The sequence below is a fragment of the Lampris incognitus genome, chromosome 9 (genome assembly GCF_029633865.1).
Source record: "Lampris incognitus isolate fLamInc1 chromosome 9, fLamInc1.hap2, whole genome shotgun sequence".
Classification (NCBI taxonomy): Eukaryota; Metazoa; Chordata; class Actinopteri; order Lampriformes; family Lampridae; genus Lampris; species Lampris incognitus.
Genome location: NC_079219.1, coordinates 1,784,461 through 1,800,654, shown reverse-complemented (window position 1 = coordinate 1,800,654; position 16,194 = coordinate 1,784,461). Strand labels below are relative to the sequence as shown.

General features: G+C 42.8%; 1 protein-coding gene across 4 annotated transcripts in view; it reads right to left on the bottom strand.

The window, feature by feature from the left end:
• The window catches only part of LOC130117738 (myelin-associated glycoprotein-like), a 55,865-nt gene that overhangs the window by 25,505 nt on the left and 14,166 nt on the right, over positions 1–16,194 (bottom strand). For all 4 annotated transcript variants that reach the window (XM_056285925.1, XM_056285924.1, XM_056285927.1 and 1 more), the window contains 3 exons: positions 13,877–13,952; positions 5,907–6,275; positions 4,252–4,548 (listed from right to left, as the gene is read on the bottom strand). In XM_056285925.1, coding sequence (XP_056141900.1) covers positions 4,252–4,548; positions 5,907–6,275; positions 13,877–13,922 — 712 coding nt within the window. In that variant the 5' untranslated portion in view covers positions 13,923–13,952. The remainder of the gene's footprint in view (positions 1–4,251; positions 4,549–5,906; positions 6,276–13,876; positions 13,953–16,194) is intronic.

Below are 16,194 nucleotides of genomic sequence, written 5' to 3'. Positions count from 1 at the left end.
ATCCCTGGTCACAGGCACAAGGTGGCCATTACTTTCTGAACAGGATGGCACACACCTTGTAAAACATGTAAGCAAGAAGTTATTTTTTATGCCAAAATAACCACACACCGCCTGTCAAAAAAAAAAAAAACAAACAAAAAAAATTAAAAAAGTGTTATTAGTTAATGAATGAAAAGGACGGTACAGACTCAGTACAAATGTTACTGTTAGAGCCAAAATAACACACAGGCATACTGTCTGTCAAAAAACAATGTTCACAACTTTACATGATGTGCATGTGGATGTAAGATGACAATAGTACTAATATGTTGATGTTTCAGTGAGTCAGAGTCAGCTGTCAACAGGTCTACTCTGCTGGGCTGTATGATGACAACAGACCTACTCTACTGGGCTGTATGATGACAACAGACCTACTCTACTGGGCTGTATGATGACAACAGACCTACTCTGCTGGGCTGTATGATGACAACAGACCTACTCTACTGGGCTGTACGATGACAACAGACCTACTCTGCTGGGCTGTATGATGACAACAGACCTACTCTACTGGGCTGTATGATGACAACAGACCTAATCTGCTGGGCTGTATGATGACAACAGACCTACTCTGCTGGGCTGTATGATGACAACAGACCTACTCTGCTGGGCTGTATGATGACAACAGACCTACTCTACTGGGCTGTATGATGACAACAGACCTAATCTGCTGGGCTGTATGATGACAACAGACCTACTCTACTGGGCTGTATGATGACAACAGACCTACTCTACTGGGCTGTATGATGACAACAGACCTACTCTGCTGGGCTGTATGATGACAACAGACCTACTCTGCTGGGCTGTATGATGACAACAGACCTACTCTGCTGGGCTGTATGATGACAACAGACCTACTCTGCTGGGCTGTATGATGACAACAGACCTACTCTGCTGGGCTGTATGATGACAACAGACCTACTCTGCTGGGCTGTATGATGACAACAGACCTACTCTGCTGGGCTGTATGATGACAACAGACCTACTCTGCTGGGCTGTATGATGACAACAGACCTACTCTACAGGGCTGTATGATGACAACAGACCTAATCTGCTGGGCTGTATGATGACAACAGACCTACTCTACTGGGCTGTATGATGACAACAGACCTACTCTGCTGGGCAGTATGATGACAACAGACCTACTCTGCTGGACTGTAAGATGACAACAGACCTACTCTGTTGGGTTGTAAGATGACAACAGGTCTATTCTGTTGGGTTGTAAGATGACAACAGACCTACTCAGTTGGGTTGTAAGATGACAACAGACCTACTCTGTTGGGCTGTAAGATGACAACAGACCTACTCAGTTGGGTTGTAAGATGACAACAGACCTACTCTGTTGGGTTGTAAGATGACAACAGACCTACTCAGTTGGGTTGTAAGATGACAACAGACCTACTCTGTTGGGTTGTAAGATGACAACAGACCTACTCTGTTGGGCTGTAAGATGACAACAGACCTACTCTGTTGGATTGTAAGATGACAACAGACCTACTCTGTTGGGCTGTAAGATGACAACAGACCTACTCAGTTGGGCTGTAAGATGACAACAGACCTACTCTGTTGGATTGTAAGATGACAACAGACCTACTCAGTTGGGTTGTAAGATGACAACAGACCTACTCTGTTGGGTTGTAAGATGACAACAGACCTACTCAGTTGGGTTGTAAGATGACAACAGACCTACTCTGTTGGGTTGTAAGATGACAACAGACCTACTCTGTTGGGTTGTTAAAAGTTAAAAAAAAATGTTAAGCTTATAGAAGACAAGAGACATTTAAACACAGATGTTCTGAGGATGGAAACGAGACATTTATTGAAGATAAAGGTGGAAAAAAACTATAATCGATGTTAATTTTTGCAAATAAATATTTGGAATGAATCACTTTTCTCTTGGTGTGTGTGTGCGGGCCGCGGGGGGGGGGGGGGGGCTCAGCTTTTCTTAGAAACAAGTAGGGGGGTTCCAAGGAGAAAAGGTTAGGAACTGCTGCACAAGTTTGGTATACAAGATTTACACTGCCATCTAGTGGCCTTCAATATCCTTTATGTGTGTGTGTGTGTGTGTGTGTGCATATATAGTATATACAGTGCATTCAGAAAGTATTCACACCCCTTCCCTTTCCCCACATTTTGTTATGTTACAGCCTTATTCCAAAATGGATTAAATTCCTTTTTTTCCTCATCAGTCTACACACAATACCCCATAATGACAAAGTGAAAAAGGTTTTGTAGAAATTATTAAAAATAAAAAACTGAAATATTGCATGTACATAAGTATTCACACCCTTTGCTATGACACTCAAAATTGAGCTCAGGTTCATCCTGTTTCCACTGATCATCCTTGAGATGTTTCTACATCTTGATTGGAGTCCACCTGTAGTAAATTCAATGGATTGGACATGATTTGGAAAGGCACACACCTGTCTATATAAGGTCCCACTGTTGACAGTGCATGTCAGAGCAGAAACCGAGCCATGAAGTCAAAGGAATTGTCTGTGGACCTCCGAGACAGGATTGTATCGAGGCACAGATCTGGGGAAGGGTACAAAAAATGTCTACAGCTTTGAAGGTCCCGAAGAGCACAGTGGTCTCCATCATTCGTAAATAGAAGAAGTTTGGATCCACCAGGACTCTTCCTAGAGCTGGCCGCCCAGCCAAACTGAGCAATTGGGGGAGAAGGGTCTTGGTCAGGGAGGTGACCAAGAACCCGATGGTCACTCTGACAGAGCTCCAACGTTCTTCTGTGGAGATGGGAGAACCTTCCAGAAGGACAACCATCTCTGCAGCACTCCACCAATCAGGCCTTTATGGTAGAGTGGCCAGACGGAAGCCTCTGCTCAGTAAAAGGCACTTGACAGCCCGCTTGGAGTTTGCCAGAAAGCACCTAAAGGACTCTCAGACCATGAGAAACAAGATTCTCTGGTCTGATGAAACCAAGATTGAACTTTTTGGCCTGAATGCCAAACGTCACGTCTGGAGGAAACCAGGCACCTCTCATCACCTTGCTAATACCATCCCTACAGTGAAGCATGGTGGTGGCAGCATCATGCTGTGGGGATGTTCTTCAGCGGCAGGAACTGGGAAACTAGTCAGGATTGAAGGAAAGATGAATGGGGCAAAGTACAGAGAAATCCTTGATGAAAACCTGCTCCAGAGTGCTCAGGACCTCAGACTGGGGCGAAGGTTTACCTTTCAACACGACAACGACCCTAAGCACACAGCCAAGACAACGAAGGAGTGGCTTCGGGACAAGTCTGTGAATGTCCTTGAGTGGCCCAGCCAGAGCCCAGACTTGAACCCCATTGGACATCTCTGGAAAGACCTGAAAATAGCTGTGCAGCGACGCTCCCCATCTAACCTTACAGAGCTGGAGAGGATCTGCAGAGAAGAATGGGAGAAATACTCCAAATATAGGTCTGCCAAGCTTGTAGCTTCATACCCAAGAAGACTTGAGGCTGTAATCGCTGCCAAGGGTGCCTCAACCAAGTACTGAGTAAAGGGTGTGAATACTTATGTACATGCAATATTTCAGTTTTGTATTTCTAATAAATTTGCAAAAATTTCTACAAAACCTTCTCACTTTGTCATTATGGGGTATTGTGTGTAGATTGATGAGAAAAAAAAGGAATTTAATCCATTTTGGAATAAGGCTGTAACATGACACAATGTGGGGAAAGTGAAGGGGTGTGAATACTCTCCGGATGCACTGTGTATATGTATGTATGTATGTATGTATGTATGTGTGTGTGTGTGTGTGTGTGTGTATATATACACACACACACACACACACACACACACACACATACATACATACACACACACACATATATACACACACACACATATATATATATACATACATACATATACATATATACATATATATGCACACACACATATATGTATAACTCATTTGTACATCTATATCGCTTTGGATAAAAGCGTCTGCTAAATCAAATTGTTAAGATATTTGCTTTTATATTCATATCTTATTTTTATCTTAAAAAATCTTATTTTTTAACAAACTTTTACCCCTATATCCTTTTTAAATTTCATTGCCCAGAGCAGCCATAGAACTGTAGCTATTTCATTACATCATCAGCAAATGACATAGAAACTTGAACCCTGAAACCAGATGTGGGTTTTGTGTTTCATGCTTGAGGTGTTTTTGAGTCAGTATTGGTGTTCTGAGATGAAGTGCGAATTGCTTACACTTGACATCAAGAGAGACGAGCCTCTCATAAACCAGGGTGGTGTTGGGGTAGTAGACCCTGCAGCCCAGCAGCTGTCCATTGTGCATGGGTCTGGGTGTGAAGGTGAGGGTGCTGGACAGCACTGCCGTGTTGCTCTCCTCCAGGTAGTCGGAGGTGAACTCCGGGTCAGGCAGGTAGTCGGTGTACATCCACTGGATCTCCGGTGTCATGTCTGGGCAGTTGTTTGGGGCATAGCATGTTAGCTCCAGGCTCTCATCGCTGACAATCTCCTCCGGAACATCGATGTTGGGTTGATCTGAGGGACCGGAGTCAAGGACAAGAGAAGACAACAAACAACAGTGTGTTCAACAAGTGATGCCAGCTGAGCATGATGTGTCTTGGTAAAAATAATAGGACCTTTTATTTCTTTTTGAAAAGTGCTTCACTGATCCAGAGTTAAACACAGGAGAAACATGATTCAACCATACAGACTGTCCAGTACAAGCAAACTAAAAGAGAGAAAAACTATAGAGCAGTATTACAAGACCAGAATACATTTCAAGAAGCTATTTTAAAAAGGCGGGTTTTAAGGAGTGATTCAAAAGATGGTACTGGTTTTGCTGGCCTGAGCTCCTTGGGCAGGTCTTCAAAGCCAAGGAGCCCTTGGTCGGCTTCTGTTGACAAGCCAAACCCTGGAACAAGGAGTAGTGCCCTATTTGAGGATCTCAGGCTGCATTTTGGCATGTTTGGGTTAAAAGGACAGAAATGTCGGTAGGAGCCAATATTTCTGATCTTTTTTTTTGTTATATAAATTTATTTCTAGTTTTCCCCCTTATCCCACCCGATTAACCCAATGGCATATGGTCGAAACTCTTGTCGAATAATTCCCCTGGCTGACGTTTCCACAGGAAGGAGATAGTCATAACACCAGCTCCATTTCTGATCTTTTTAAGGGGATGCTAGTGGTTCTCATCCTGCATGTGTGTGTGCGGTGTTGGGCACATGGTATAAACGAGGAGCCTTTCACCTCTCACAATCAGGTGACTGGATCTTGTGACTGAGCTAACATTTGGCTACTTGTTCCAAGCTGACACACAATAATTATCACAGGATATCACTGGGAGATGGCAAGGAGCACAGCAGGTGGATGTGGTTAAAATTAGGGAGAAACATGATTCTTATTTCAGGTTTTCTGCTCACCGAATGCATTTTACATTCTCTTCATTATCCAGAAAACACAGCTTTGCAAATGTCTTTTTAACACAAGGCGCAGCCACAGCAATGTTAGCTTTCAGGTTAGCACCACAATGTTTTCTCCCCCTGACCAACTGCATGTGAGTGTTATCGAAGTTGGAAGAAAAATGTCCCTAATCTGCATTTCTATCCTCCTAGTTCCTGAGGACCACATGAATGCGGCATCAATAAGGTGCTCAGGTATCATCAGTTCTGCTGGCTTTCTATTCTACCAGGTATTTCATTACATGTAGCTGTAGTTCTGGTGACTCCAGCCTCCAGTCAGGGGGTTTTTACACCTGGAACAACAGGTGAATGTGAACTACCTGATGGGATAGAAAACAGCTGTACTGGTGGTACCTGAGGACTTGACTGAGAATCACTGGTGTAAACAATTCTGGGTCATCACATTTAGGAATTTAAAGATCAACGTTAACTCACCCAGTACTTTGAGCTCCGAGTAGTCTGGGTATGTGTAAATATTTGCACCGCCAAGGTCGGCACGAAAGTAGTATCTCCCTGAGTGCTCGGTGCCGATGTTGTTTATCAGCAGAGTGCAGTTCCTCTGATGCAGGTCACCCAGCAGCTTGGTGCGGTCCTTGTAACTCTCGTGCACGATGTCAGTGCGTGATTTAAACACCACAGGAGGGAAGAGCTGAGGATAGGGTTGGCCAAAGTACCAGATGCCGTGAACGCCACGGTACGGCCTGATGCCAGACGGATACATGAACGTACATGGAATGACCACGCAGGAGTTGGTCATGGCGGAGATGTCTCGTGGTACCCACACATTCCACTGGGAATCAACATCTTAGAGAGCAGAAACACACTGATGGTGAGATACACTGGCCCGGTAACCCATAGCAGATATTTCATATTGTTGAAATAGCATCAGCTATCATAAAATTACTGAAAAAAAGTGTACATTATTACAGTGGGCTACAGCTACAATGTAAGATTGAAATGTTGCTCCAAGAGTTGTGTAATGGAGGTAAACACACCCAAATGCAGTTTACCCTTGTTTTTATTTGCAAACTATCATTTACTGACCTTTTTTAGAGCTAACATTACTCCTGAATACATAAATTCATAGTAAGTGAATATTACCAAACTGATGTAAGTTACAGAGAATAGTGGGAAAATAGTGGGAAAATACATAAATGAATGCTCCTCTGAATACATTGCCCACATTGGTAGATGGTTACCTAACAATGATCACTGACTAAGATCGTTACCCTCCTGCATCACTGACTCTGTCTTAAAGGATGAACTTTGTACAAAACAGTGAGCGAACGCTCCATGTTGTTCTCCATAACGATTTTTGCTTTGACTGGTTTGTGCAAAGACATTTTTGATGTGAGTCTACATGCAAATAATAACATTCCCAATGAATTCAATGGCAATGAATGCAAAAGAAAGACCAGTGAAAATGGTGGATGGATGCTATCAAAGAATGTCACTTGGAGGCGGGGGTTGGGGGATTGGGAGAAGGGTCCTATGGAGGAAGCATATGCTGACTGTGTGATCATTGACATCTCTGGTAGAAGAACACGATGAAGATAAAATGGAGGACAGCCAGCCATCCCAAAGGCAAGCCCACCAACTCCTCACAGCGAGGACAATCCTGAATGCCTTTAGTTTAAAGTTTAAAGCCTTTTGTTTGAATACTCAAGATTCAAGAAATGTTATTGCCCCACAACCAGGTTGGTGGTATTTGTTTAAGGTACAGCATGGTGGCTCTGTGTTAACATGCCCATCCTCCCTACATAAATACAGACAATAAATACACACAACAACAATAGCATAGTCATTAAGGGGTATCAGGGCCCATGGTTAGGAGGGCATGGAGTTGAGAGTTCTTGACAGTTCTTGCAGTGGGGGAAAAACTGTCTCTGAAACAGGTGTTTGTTGAACTGATTGACTTTTAGTGTCTTCCTAATGGCATGAGTTTAAAGAGGTAGTTGGCTGGGTGGGAAGGGCTGTCGATGGATCTTGCCAGCCTAGTTGGCTGTGTGGGTGGTGAAGAGGTAGTCCGGGGGGAAGGTCACATCCAATTATTTTGGAGGCCTTTTTCCACTATCCGTTGGAGCTTGGTTTTGGTGATGCTGTCTGTGGTTCTGTACCACACTGTAAAGGAGGACGTGAGGATGCTTTGGATGATGATGATGATGCAAAATTGGACCAGTAGCCATTTACTGACCCTGTACTTCTTGAGTTGCCTCAGGAAGTACAGGGTCCTCAGGAAGTTGCTTCAAGAAGTGCAGGAAGTACAATGACTGTACTTCCTCAGTCATTGTTATGCCTTTTTGATGATGGAGTTGGTGTTGATGTCCCATTTTAAGTTATTGCTGATATGAGTGCCAAGGAATTTGAAGGGGTCTGTCATGGTTATGGGTTGCTAAGCAATATGGATGAGTTCTTTGGCAGTCTTGTTTTTTGTTCTGAAGTCAATGGCTATTTCCGTGGTTTTGGAGGTGTTGAGCAGGAGGTTGTTGTTATTGCACCGTCTCACAGCCCTGTCCATTTCTTGATGCTATGGAGTCTTGTTGTTGTCCGAGATGAAGCCCACAGTGGTGGTGTCGTCTGCGTACTTGAATACTTTGACTGAGCTGTCCAGGGAGGTGAACTGGTTAGTGTACAGGGAGAAGAGAAGGAGAGAAAGGGGTAGGGGGTACCAGTGCTGAGGGTCAGGGGGCAAGATGTACAGCTGTTCACCTTGACTCTTTGTGATGTTGTTGAGGAAGTCCATGATCCAGTGGTTTATGGCCAGATTGATGTTCATGTGGATGCAACAGGGTTATAAACTCAGTCTCATAAAATCAGTATCATAAATTTATCAACCATTAATTTTGGTGTTTAATATTCTATAATCAAACTACTAATTAAACTACTAAGAATTGATGATTTATCAATGTTGCACCGATTGAAGTACTTTGATTGGCAGGAGAAGGCTTCAATAAATATTTTCACTGAACAGGCAGGACAACAACTTACTTCAATGAAAACAATTTATTAGAACAATCAATATAGAAAATTGATTAATACTAATCAACACTAACTAATACTGATCAGGTACAATCAACGATGAGTGTGAAATTGCACAGAGGAGATTGCACACAGCGATAAGACTGTGATAAGATTGAGGCAAAAAAGGGTTAGTAAGAGACAGAGTCAGAGAGAGATCACAGCATGCACATTCTATCCACCAAGGTAGTAAACAAAAGAAACCAAAATGAAAGCAGCAAACGAACAAAAGAAAAGTAGACGGTCTGTCTAGAAAACTATATGGACCAGTGTGCATGTGCAATTTAATAGCGAATTCAACTAATTGTACTTTTCGCAAGTAACAAAGGGAGATTTAAATAAAAGAAAAATTAAAGAAAAAATTAAAACTAATAATAGGCCTACTTCATATGCTAATCACATTGTGTATTTTGATCACGGATGATTTCAAGTAACAATATTTTTTCACGGGAGATAACTACCCCAATTGCTAAAACTAACTCTGCCACTTGTGCAGGCTTTGACACCATTGATCACTGTATAATATTGGAAAGAATAAATAGCAATTTTGGTGTCTCTGGCTTAGCTCTCTCTTGGTTTACGTCCTTCTTATCTGGAAGAACACAGTGTGTCTGCTATAGCAATATTAATCGAAAGTCAACTTTTCTCTCTTTATATTTCACCTCGTGGCCAAATTATATGCAGTCATACAATACATTTCCATTTCTATACAGATGATACTCAGCTGTATGTGCCTATAAGGGCTAATGATCAAACTCAAATGAATAATTTAGAGGCCTGCTTGGCTGCTGAGAAAAATTGGATGTCACTAAATTTGCTAATTTTTAAATTCAGATAAAACTGAGATGCTGGTCGTTGGCCCTGCTGGACACAGACACCAATTTGATCAAGTAACGATAACGATCGACAACTCTGTGGTTTCACAAAGTGTGGCAGCCAAAAATCTTGGTGCTACATTTGATCCCAGCCTTTCCTTTGATAAGCACATTAAAGAAATAACCAAGACTGCCTTTTTTCACTTACATAACATAGCTAAAATTTCGGTCTTTTCTCTCCATGGCTGAAGCAGAGATTCTAATACATGCATTTGTTTCATCCAGACTTGATTACTGTAATGTTCTGTTCTCAGGTCTGCCACATTCTAGTACTAAAGGTCTTCAGATGGTTCAGAATGCTGCTGCTAGAATCCTAACTAAATCTAGGAAATTTCACCATATTACACCAATTCTTGCCTCCCTTCATTGGCTTCCTATCCATGTTAGATCAGAATACAAGGTGCTTCTGCTGACTTATAAAATCCTAAATGGGCTTGCCCCATCCTACCTGTCTGATCTCCTTAAAATGTACGTTCCATCTCGAGCTCTCTGCTCTCAAAATACAGGGCTCCTGTGTGTACCCAAAGTTAAAAAGAAGTCAGCTGGTGGCAGCAGGCCTTTTCCTATCGGGCCCCGTTCTTGTGGAATAACCTGCCTGCTTCCATCAGATAATCAGAGTCTGTTGAGTCTTTAAATCCAAACTTAAAACTAATCTTTTTGCCTTAACCTACAATTAGCTGCCTTTAAATTGAGTACCTCACAACCTGTACTGCATGGCGGGTCAGTTTCTGTCCCAACGAATTTACCAAGCACTGTTCTGCCGATGAGATTATACAGTATATAGATTATTGACTATTACAAACTGTTCTCTTCTCTTACATCTTTTCTCTCTCTCTGAATGATGTCTTCGACTTTCTCTTCTTCTGTGTGTGTGAATGGTGTGATGTGAGTCTCCCCTGTGTACATGTGTAGTCTGTCCCCCTGTCATGTCTATATGGTGATGGTAGTCACGTGGCTCAGGTCCTAGGCTGTTCCGGTGGCATCTGGACACTGCTTGGCATCCTCCTCATCATATTCTTCATATATCATAATTCCATTATAATTCTGTTATCCTCTTTCAGTGTTGTATTCTGTAAATTGTGTTTTATTCTGTACACACAACATCCATTGCACATCTGTCCGTCTTGGGAGAGAGATCCCTCCTCTGTTGCTCTCCCTGAAGTTTCTTCCTGCTTTTTCTCCCTGTTAAAGGGTTGGGTTTTTTTTAGGGAGTTGCTCCTTATCCGTTGTGAGGCTCTACAGACAGGATGTTGTGTTGCTGTAAAGCCCCTTGAGGCAAATTTGTAATTTGTGATACTGGGCTATACAAATAAAATTGACTTGACTTGAATTGACTTAACTTAAAACACTAAGGCTTAATCTCGCAACCACACCATTAACACTAACTATACCTAGACACCAGCCTCATTTGAGATCGCTCTTCCGCGGCGGTCAGAGGTGCGTCCTTTGTTGTCCGGCGTCAAAACGCAGGTCCACAGAAAACAAGATCTCTTTTCCGTCAGCAGCTCATCCACTGAAAATTCCTCAAAGCCCATCCATCGTCTGATGATCTTGGAGGAATCGTTGTTGCAATTGCATCGATGTTTAAGAAATAAAGGGGATCCAGTCGCCTTCTCTTTCAGTTAAAACTGCGTGTCTTGCAGGAAAACTTAACAGGTGATAACAGCTGATTAGCAGATGAACAAGAAGAAATAAGAAAGCCACTTTATTTTGTCACTGTATTCTTACAACAAATGTGTTCTCTGCATATAACCATCCTACTGTATAGGAGCGGCAGGCAGCTGCAGTGCCCGGGGACCAACTCCAGTTCTTCTTTCCATTGCCTTGCTCAAGGGCACAGGCAGGAGTATTAACCCTAACATGCATTTCTTTTTGATGGTGGGAGGAAACCCACGCAGACACGGGGAGAACATGCAACCTCCACACAGAAAGGACCTGGGACGGCCTGGGGTTCGAACCCAGAACCTTCTTGTTGTGAGGCAACAGTGCTGACCACTGGGCCACCGTGCCACCCAGACTAGTTTATCTTCCAATAAAACCATGGCCAGCGGTAATGTGGACAGGTGGTCCTTTGTTCTTCGTTGTATTCTGCAGTAGAGGGTACCCTTGTGTGGTGTGCACGGGTCCACACGAGAGAGCGAATTTCAAATCCGCCGTGGTTTTATGGGTGAAATTGTGTCACCAGATACAGTATTACTGTAACCAAAAAATACTAAGGTGTAAGGTGAAACGGTTGATAGAGATCACCTGTGAGGTTGAGTAGGGAGTTATGGGTATTGTAGTTCATGGGCAGTGCAGGTCCCTACTTTCACATCCTGTATTTCGGAGAATAGTTTGGAGGGGATTATTGTGTTGAGTGCTGATCTGAAGTCGATAAACAGGATAACTTTATTTATACAGCACTTTTCTGTTACAAAGTGCTTTACAAAGAAATAAAACCAGACAAGGCGAAAATAAGAGTAAGATCAAATAAGTAATAGAAAAAATAAAAACTATAAATATTTAAAAACAAATACGCGTGCAAACGTGTTAGGGATCTCCAGATGTTGTAATGTGTTATATAGTACCATGCTGATGGTATCCTCTACTGACCTGTTGGCACGGTAGGCAAATTGATAGGGGTTCAGTTGGGATGATATGGCAGATTTGAGGTAGTTGAGGACGAGGTGCTGGAAAGATTTCATGACCACGGATGTAAGAGCAACAGGTCTGTAGTCTTTGAGGCATGTTATCTTTGTGGACTTGGGGACCGGAATGATGGTGGGCTGTGTAAAGTACTATGAGACTTCACACTAGCAGAGGAATGTAATAAAGATGTCTGTAACTATAGGCACCTTAGTCAGCACAGTAGCTGAGTACAGCAGGGGGGAGCTGATCCGGCCCTGCTGCTTTCCTTTTCTTGCTCTTTCTGAACACAGCCCTCACCGCTTCCTCCTGGATGGTGAAAGGAGGGACGAGGGAGGAGGGCTGAGGTGGTAAACTGGAAGATGTGCCAACTTTTTTCAAACCTACCATAAAACTCATTATGTTTGTCCAGTAGGTCAGGGTCCTCACTCACAGCTGGGGGGAGGGGGGGGGGTTGTAGTTGATCATCTCTTGCAGCTTTCTCCAGACTGCTCTGGGGTTATTTGCAGAAAATTGGTCTACCAGTTTTTTTGGTGTGGGATGATTAGGCCTGCCTAATTGCAGATCGCAGTTCATATTTTGCAGATTTGTATGCCGCCTTGTCTCTGCTGAGATAGGCCCATTTCTTCTTTTTGTAAACAGCTGCGAGTTATTTGTTGAACTAGGGCTTGCTGTTGCCAAATGACCTTACGGTTTTAGCGGGGATGTGCCTCTCCACACAGACCCATATGTATGTCGTCACTGTTTGTGTACTCATCGAGTTGAGTTGCAAGTGGATTTGAAAGTGTCCCAAAGAGTGCATTCAAAACAACCTCTCATCAGAGTATTGACTGCATCTTTGACCCAGCTTTCGACAGTTTGGGGTTTGGATTTACCAGTGTTAAACTTTTACCTGTACTTTCGGGTGAGGAGCAGCATTGCACGGTCAGACTGTCCCAGTGGGGCTTTCGGGAAAGCATGTCTAGAATATTACACCTCTGGTGGGGCATGTGACTGGTTGGTTGTAGTTGGGATGTTCACAGGAGAGGTTTGTCTGGTTGAAATCACCAAGAATTGTTATAGGAGAATCTGGATATCTTCTTTCTGTAGTGGCAATGTGATGAGCTAACTCATGGCAATGCTAGCGTTAGTTTGGGGGTGGAAGTAAACACTGGCTAAGACAACCGATGCAAATTCTTGGGTGAGACAGAGGGTCTGCAGGTTATAGTGAGAAACTTGAGATCAGGGGAGCATGACTGGTGTACTGTTGTAGAGTTAGTGCACCATCGGTGGTTAATCACGAAGCAGATGCCGCTTCCTTCCTAAGGTTAGCTGACCTGTCACCTCGGAGTGGATGGCACACCCTGGTGGGGTTACGACTGAGTCTAGGATGTTGTTGTTGAGACAGGTTTCAGTAAAACAGAAGGCTGAGCATTCCTCATATTCTCTTTTCTGGATGAGGAGTAGGAGCTCTTCCACTCTGCTCATGAGGGACTGTGCGTTGAGAGTAGCCAGTAGTGGGGGCCGGGGAGGCCGACACCCAAATCAATATAGAGCCCCGGCTCGTCTGTGGCCACCCAGTGCATGATTGCGTGAGTAACCCGGTGGGCAGAATGTCAACAATTCCTTAGAAATGGGTGTTGCCGATCTGGAGTTCCATGTAATCCTTCTCTGATGTTGAGTAGTTCCTTGCAGGTATATTTGTACAAACATGATGATTTACGAACAAATAGCAATGACAGTAGTGACAGAGACAACAGAGCTTGTACCAGGGTGAGCCTCGCAGCCGCCCTGACTCATCACTCAACTCTCTCATCTCAACTATTGACCTGACAGTCAGACTTTTTAAAGGGGGACAGTCTCTACTGTAACCACCGAGTAAGGAAGAGAGTTCAATGAAGTTTTTACCTTTGATGATGAGCAGCAATGGCAGGAGGAGCTCCAAACACCACATGGTCTCTAGTTAACAATGGACCACGGACCACTGCAAGAGACAACAACCCGTCAATCATAATTTGTACTGCTTGTATGATGAAACAGCAAATGTATGAAGGACTTTTTAAAGAATCATTGACCCTGAAAAGCTGGGAAACAAGATATCCCAGAACCCATTAAAAAATAAAAAATGTGGCATGTCATCTAAAACCTCGGTAAATTTCTATCGGTGAAAGCATTCTTATTTGGAGTCATGATAAAGTGGTTTAGCAACCTATCTGTAGGTGATCTGAAGCAGCTGAACAACATATTTGTTGTATATGTAATAAAATACCACAGCTTTCAGAGATACACTCCATCCACTGCAGGTAGAGAGCACAGGGCATAACACAGACAACTTTTACTCATGCCATCATTGATTTACATCATGTTGCCATGTGGAAAGTGTTGTTTTTTTCAGGACACACTACTCTCGTTGTATGAACAGCTTTTACCTGCAGACACTGAGACTCAAAACACACACGAGTGACTCGTAAGCTACTGCTCTGGATTGTGCAACGTTTTTACTTTGTTGATATGTGTTTTACTGTTGTTCCATTACACATGGTTTGATGTGAGTGTATAGCTGAATGATACGTTGATGGGGTGATTGTAGACGTGTACATATACTGTATGTTCCTATAGTATGTGTATATATGTACAGATACTGTATGTTCCTATGGTATGGGTATATATGTAAATATACTGTATGTTCATATAATATGTGTATATATGTAAATATACTGTATGTTCATATAATATGTGTATATGTACATATACTGTATGTTCCTATAGAATGTGTATATGTGGATATATTGTATGTTCTTATAGTATGTGTATATGTACATATACTGTATATTCCTATAGTATGTGTATATGTACATATACTGTATGTTCCTATAGTATGTGTATATGTACATATACTGTATGTTCCTATAGTCCTATAGTTCCTATACTTGCGGTCAGCTGTCCAAAGTAACGGGGAGTGCAGGAGAGAGGTGAAGAAGAGAGTGCAGGCAGGGTGGAGTGGGTGGAGAAGAGTGTCAGGAGTGATTTGTGACAGAAGGGTACCAGCAAGAGTTAAAGAGAAGGTTTACAAGATGGTAGTGAGACCAGCTATGTTGTATGGTTTGGAGACAGCGGCACTGACGACAAGACAGGAGGCAGATCTGGAGGTGGCAGAGATGAAGATGCTAATATTTTCACTGGGAGTGACGAAGAAGGACAGGATCAGGAATGAGTATATTAGAGGGACCGCTCAGGTTGGACAGTTTGGAGACAAAGCAAGAGGGGCAAGATTGAGATGGCTTGGACATGTATGGAGGAGAGATGCTGGGTATATTGGGAGAAGGATGCTGAATATGGAGCTGCCGGGGAAGAGGAGAAGAGGAAGGCCAAAGAGGAGGTTTATGGATGTGGTGAGGGAGGACATGCAGGTGGCTGGTGTGACAGAGGAAGATGCAGAGGACAGGAAGAAATGGAAATGGATGATCCACTGTGGCGCCCCCTAACGGGAGCAGCCGAAAGTAATAGTAGTAGACTGTATGTTCCTATAGTATGTGTATATGTACATATACTGTATGTTCATATAGTATGTGTATATGTAGATATACTGTATGCTCCTATAGTATGTGCATATACTGCTGTATGTTCATATAGTATATGTAGATATACTGTATGTTCATATAGTGTGTATATGTAGATATAATGTATGTTCATATAGTATGTGTATATGTACATATACTGTATGTTCATATATTATGTGTATATATATAGTGTATACGTTATACACGGTGACTGCATGCACTGCTGTCCTACAGAGCAGCCTGGCCACAAGCTTTTCATTGTGTTGAAATGTGCTGTGCATTTTCTGATGCACATGACAATAAATCTGAATTTACTTGCTTCCCCTGTCTAACAATTAGATGCTGATTCAAAATATTCCTGGAATGTTTTCAATAACGTCATCTCACAGGTAATGTCACCAACATCCCCTGACCTTCCATCAGGCCCACGCTACACAAGAAGCATATGCACTTGTTAATAGGAAAATTGGTATCTGACAGTTCCAAAGTGTACTGCTTGAACTGTGCAGATCCTACCTGATGTTGCCACTGAATACTTCTCACTGCCCACCAGGCATGTGGGTTGTTTGTTTAAATTGGTGGCAAGGTGCCACTGTCCATCATCATGTGATGGACCCTTACAGTCCTGGCAGGCAGATTAGAGCCTGTGTGCCAGAATCTTTTGAG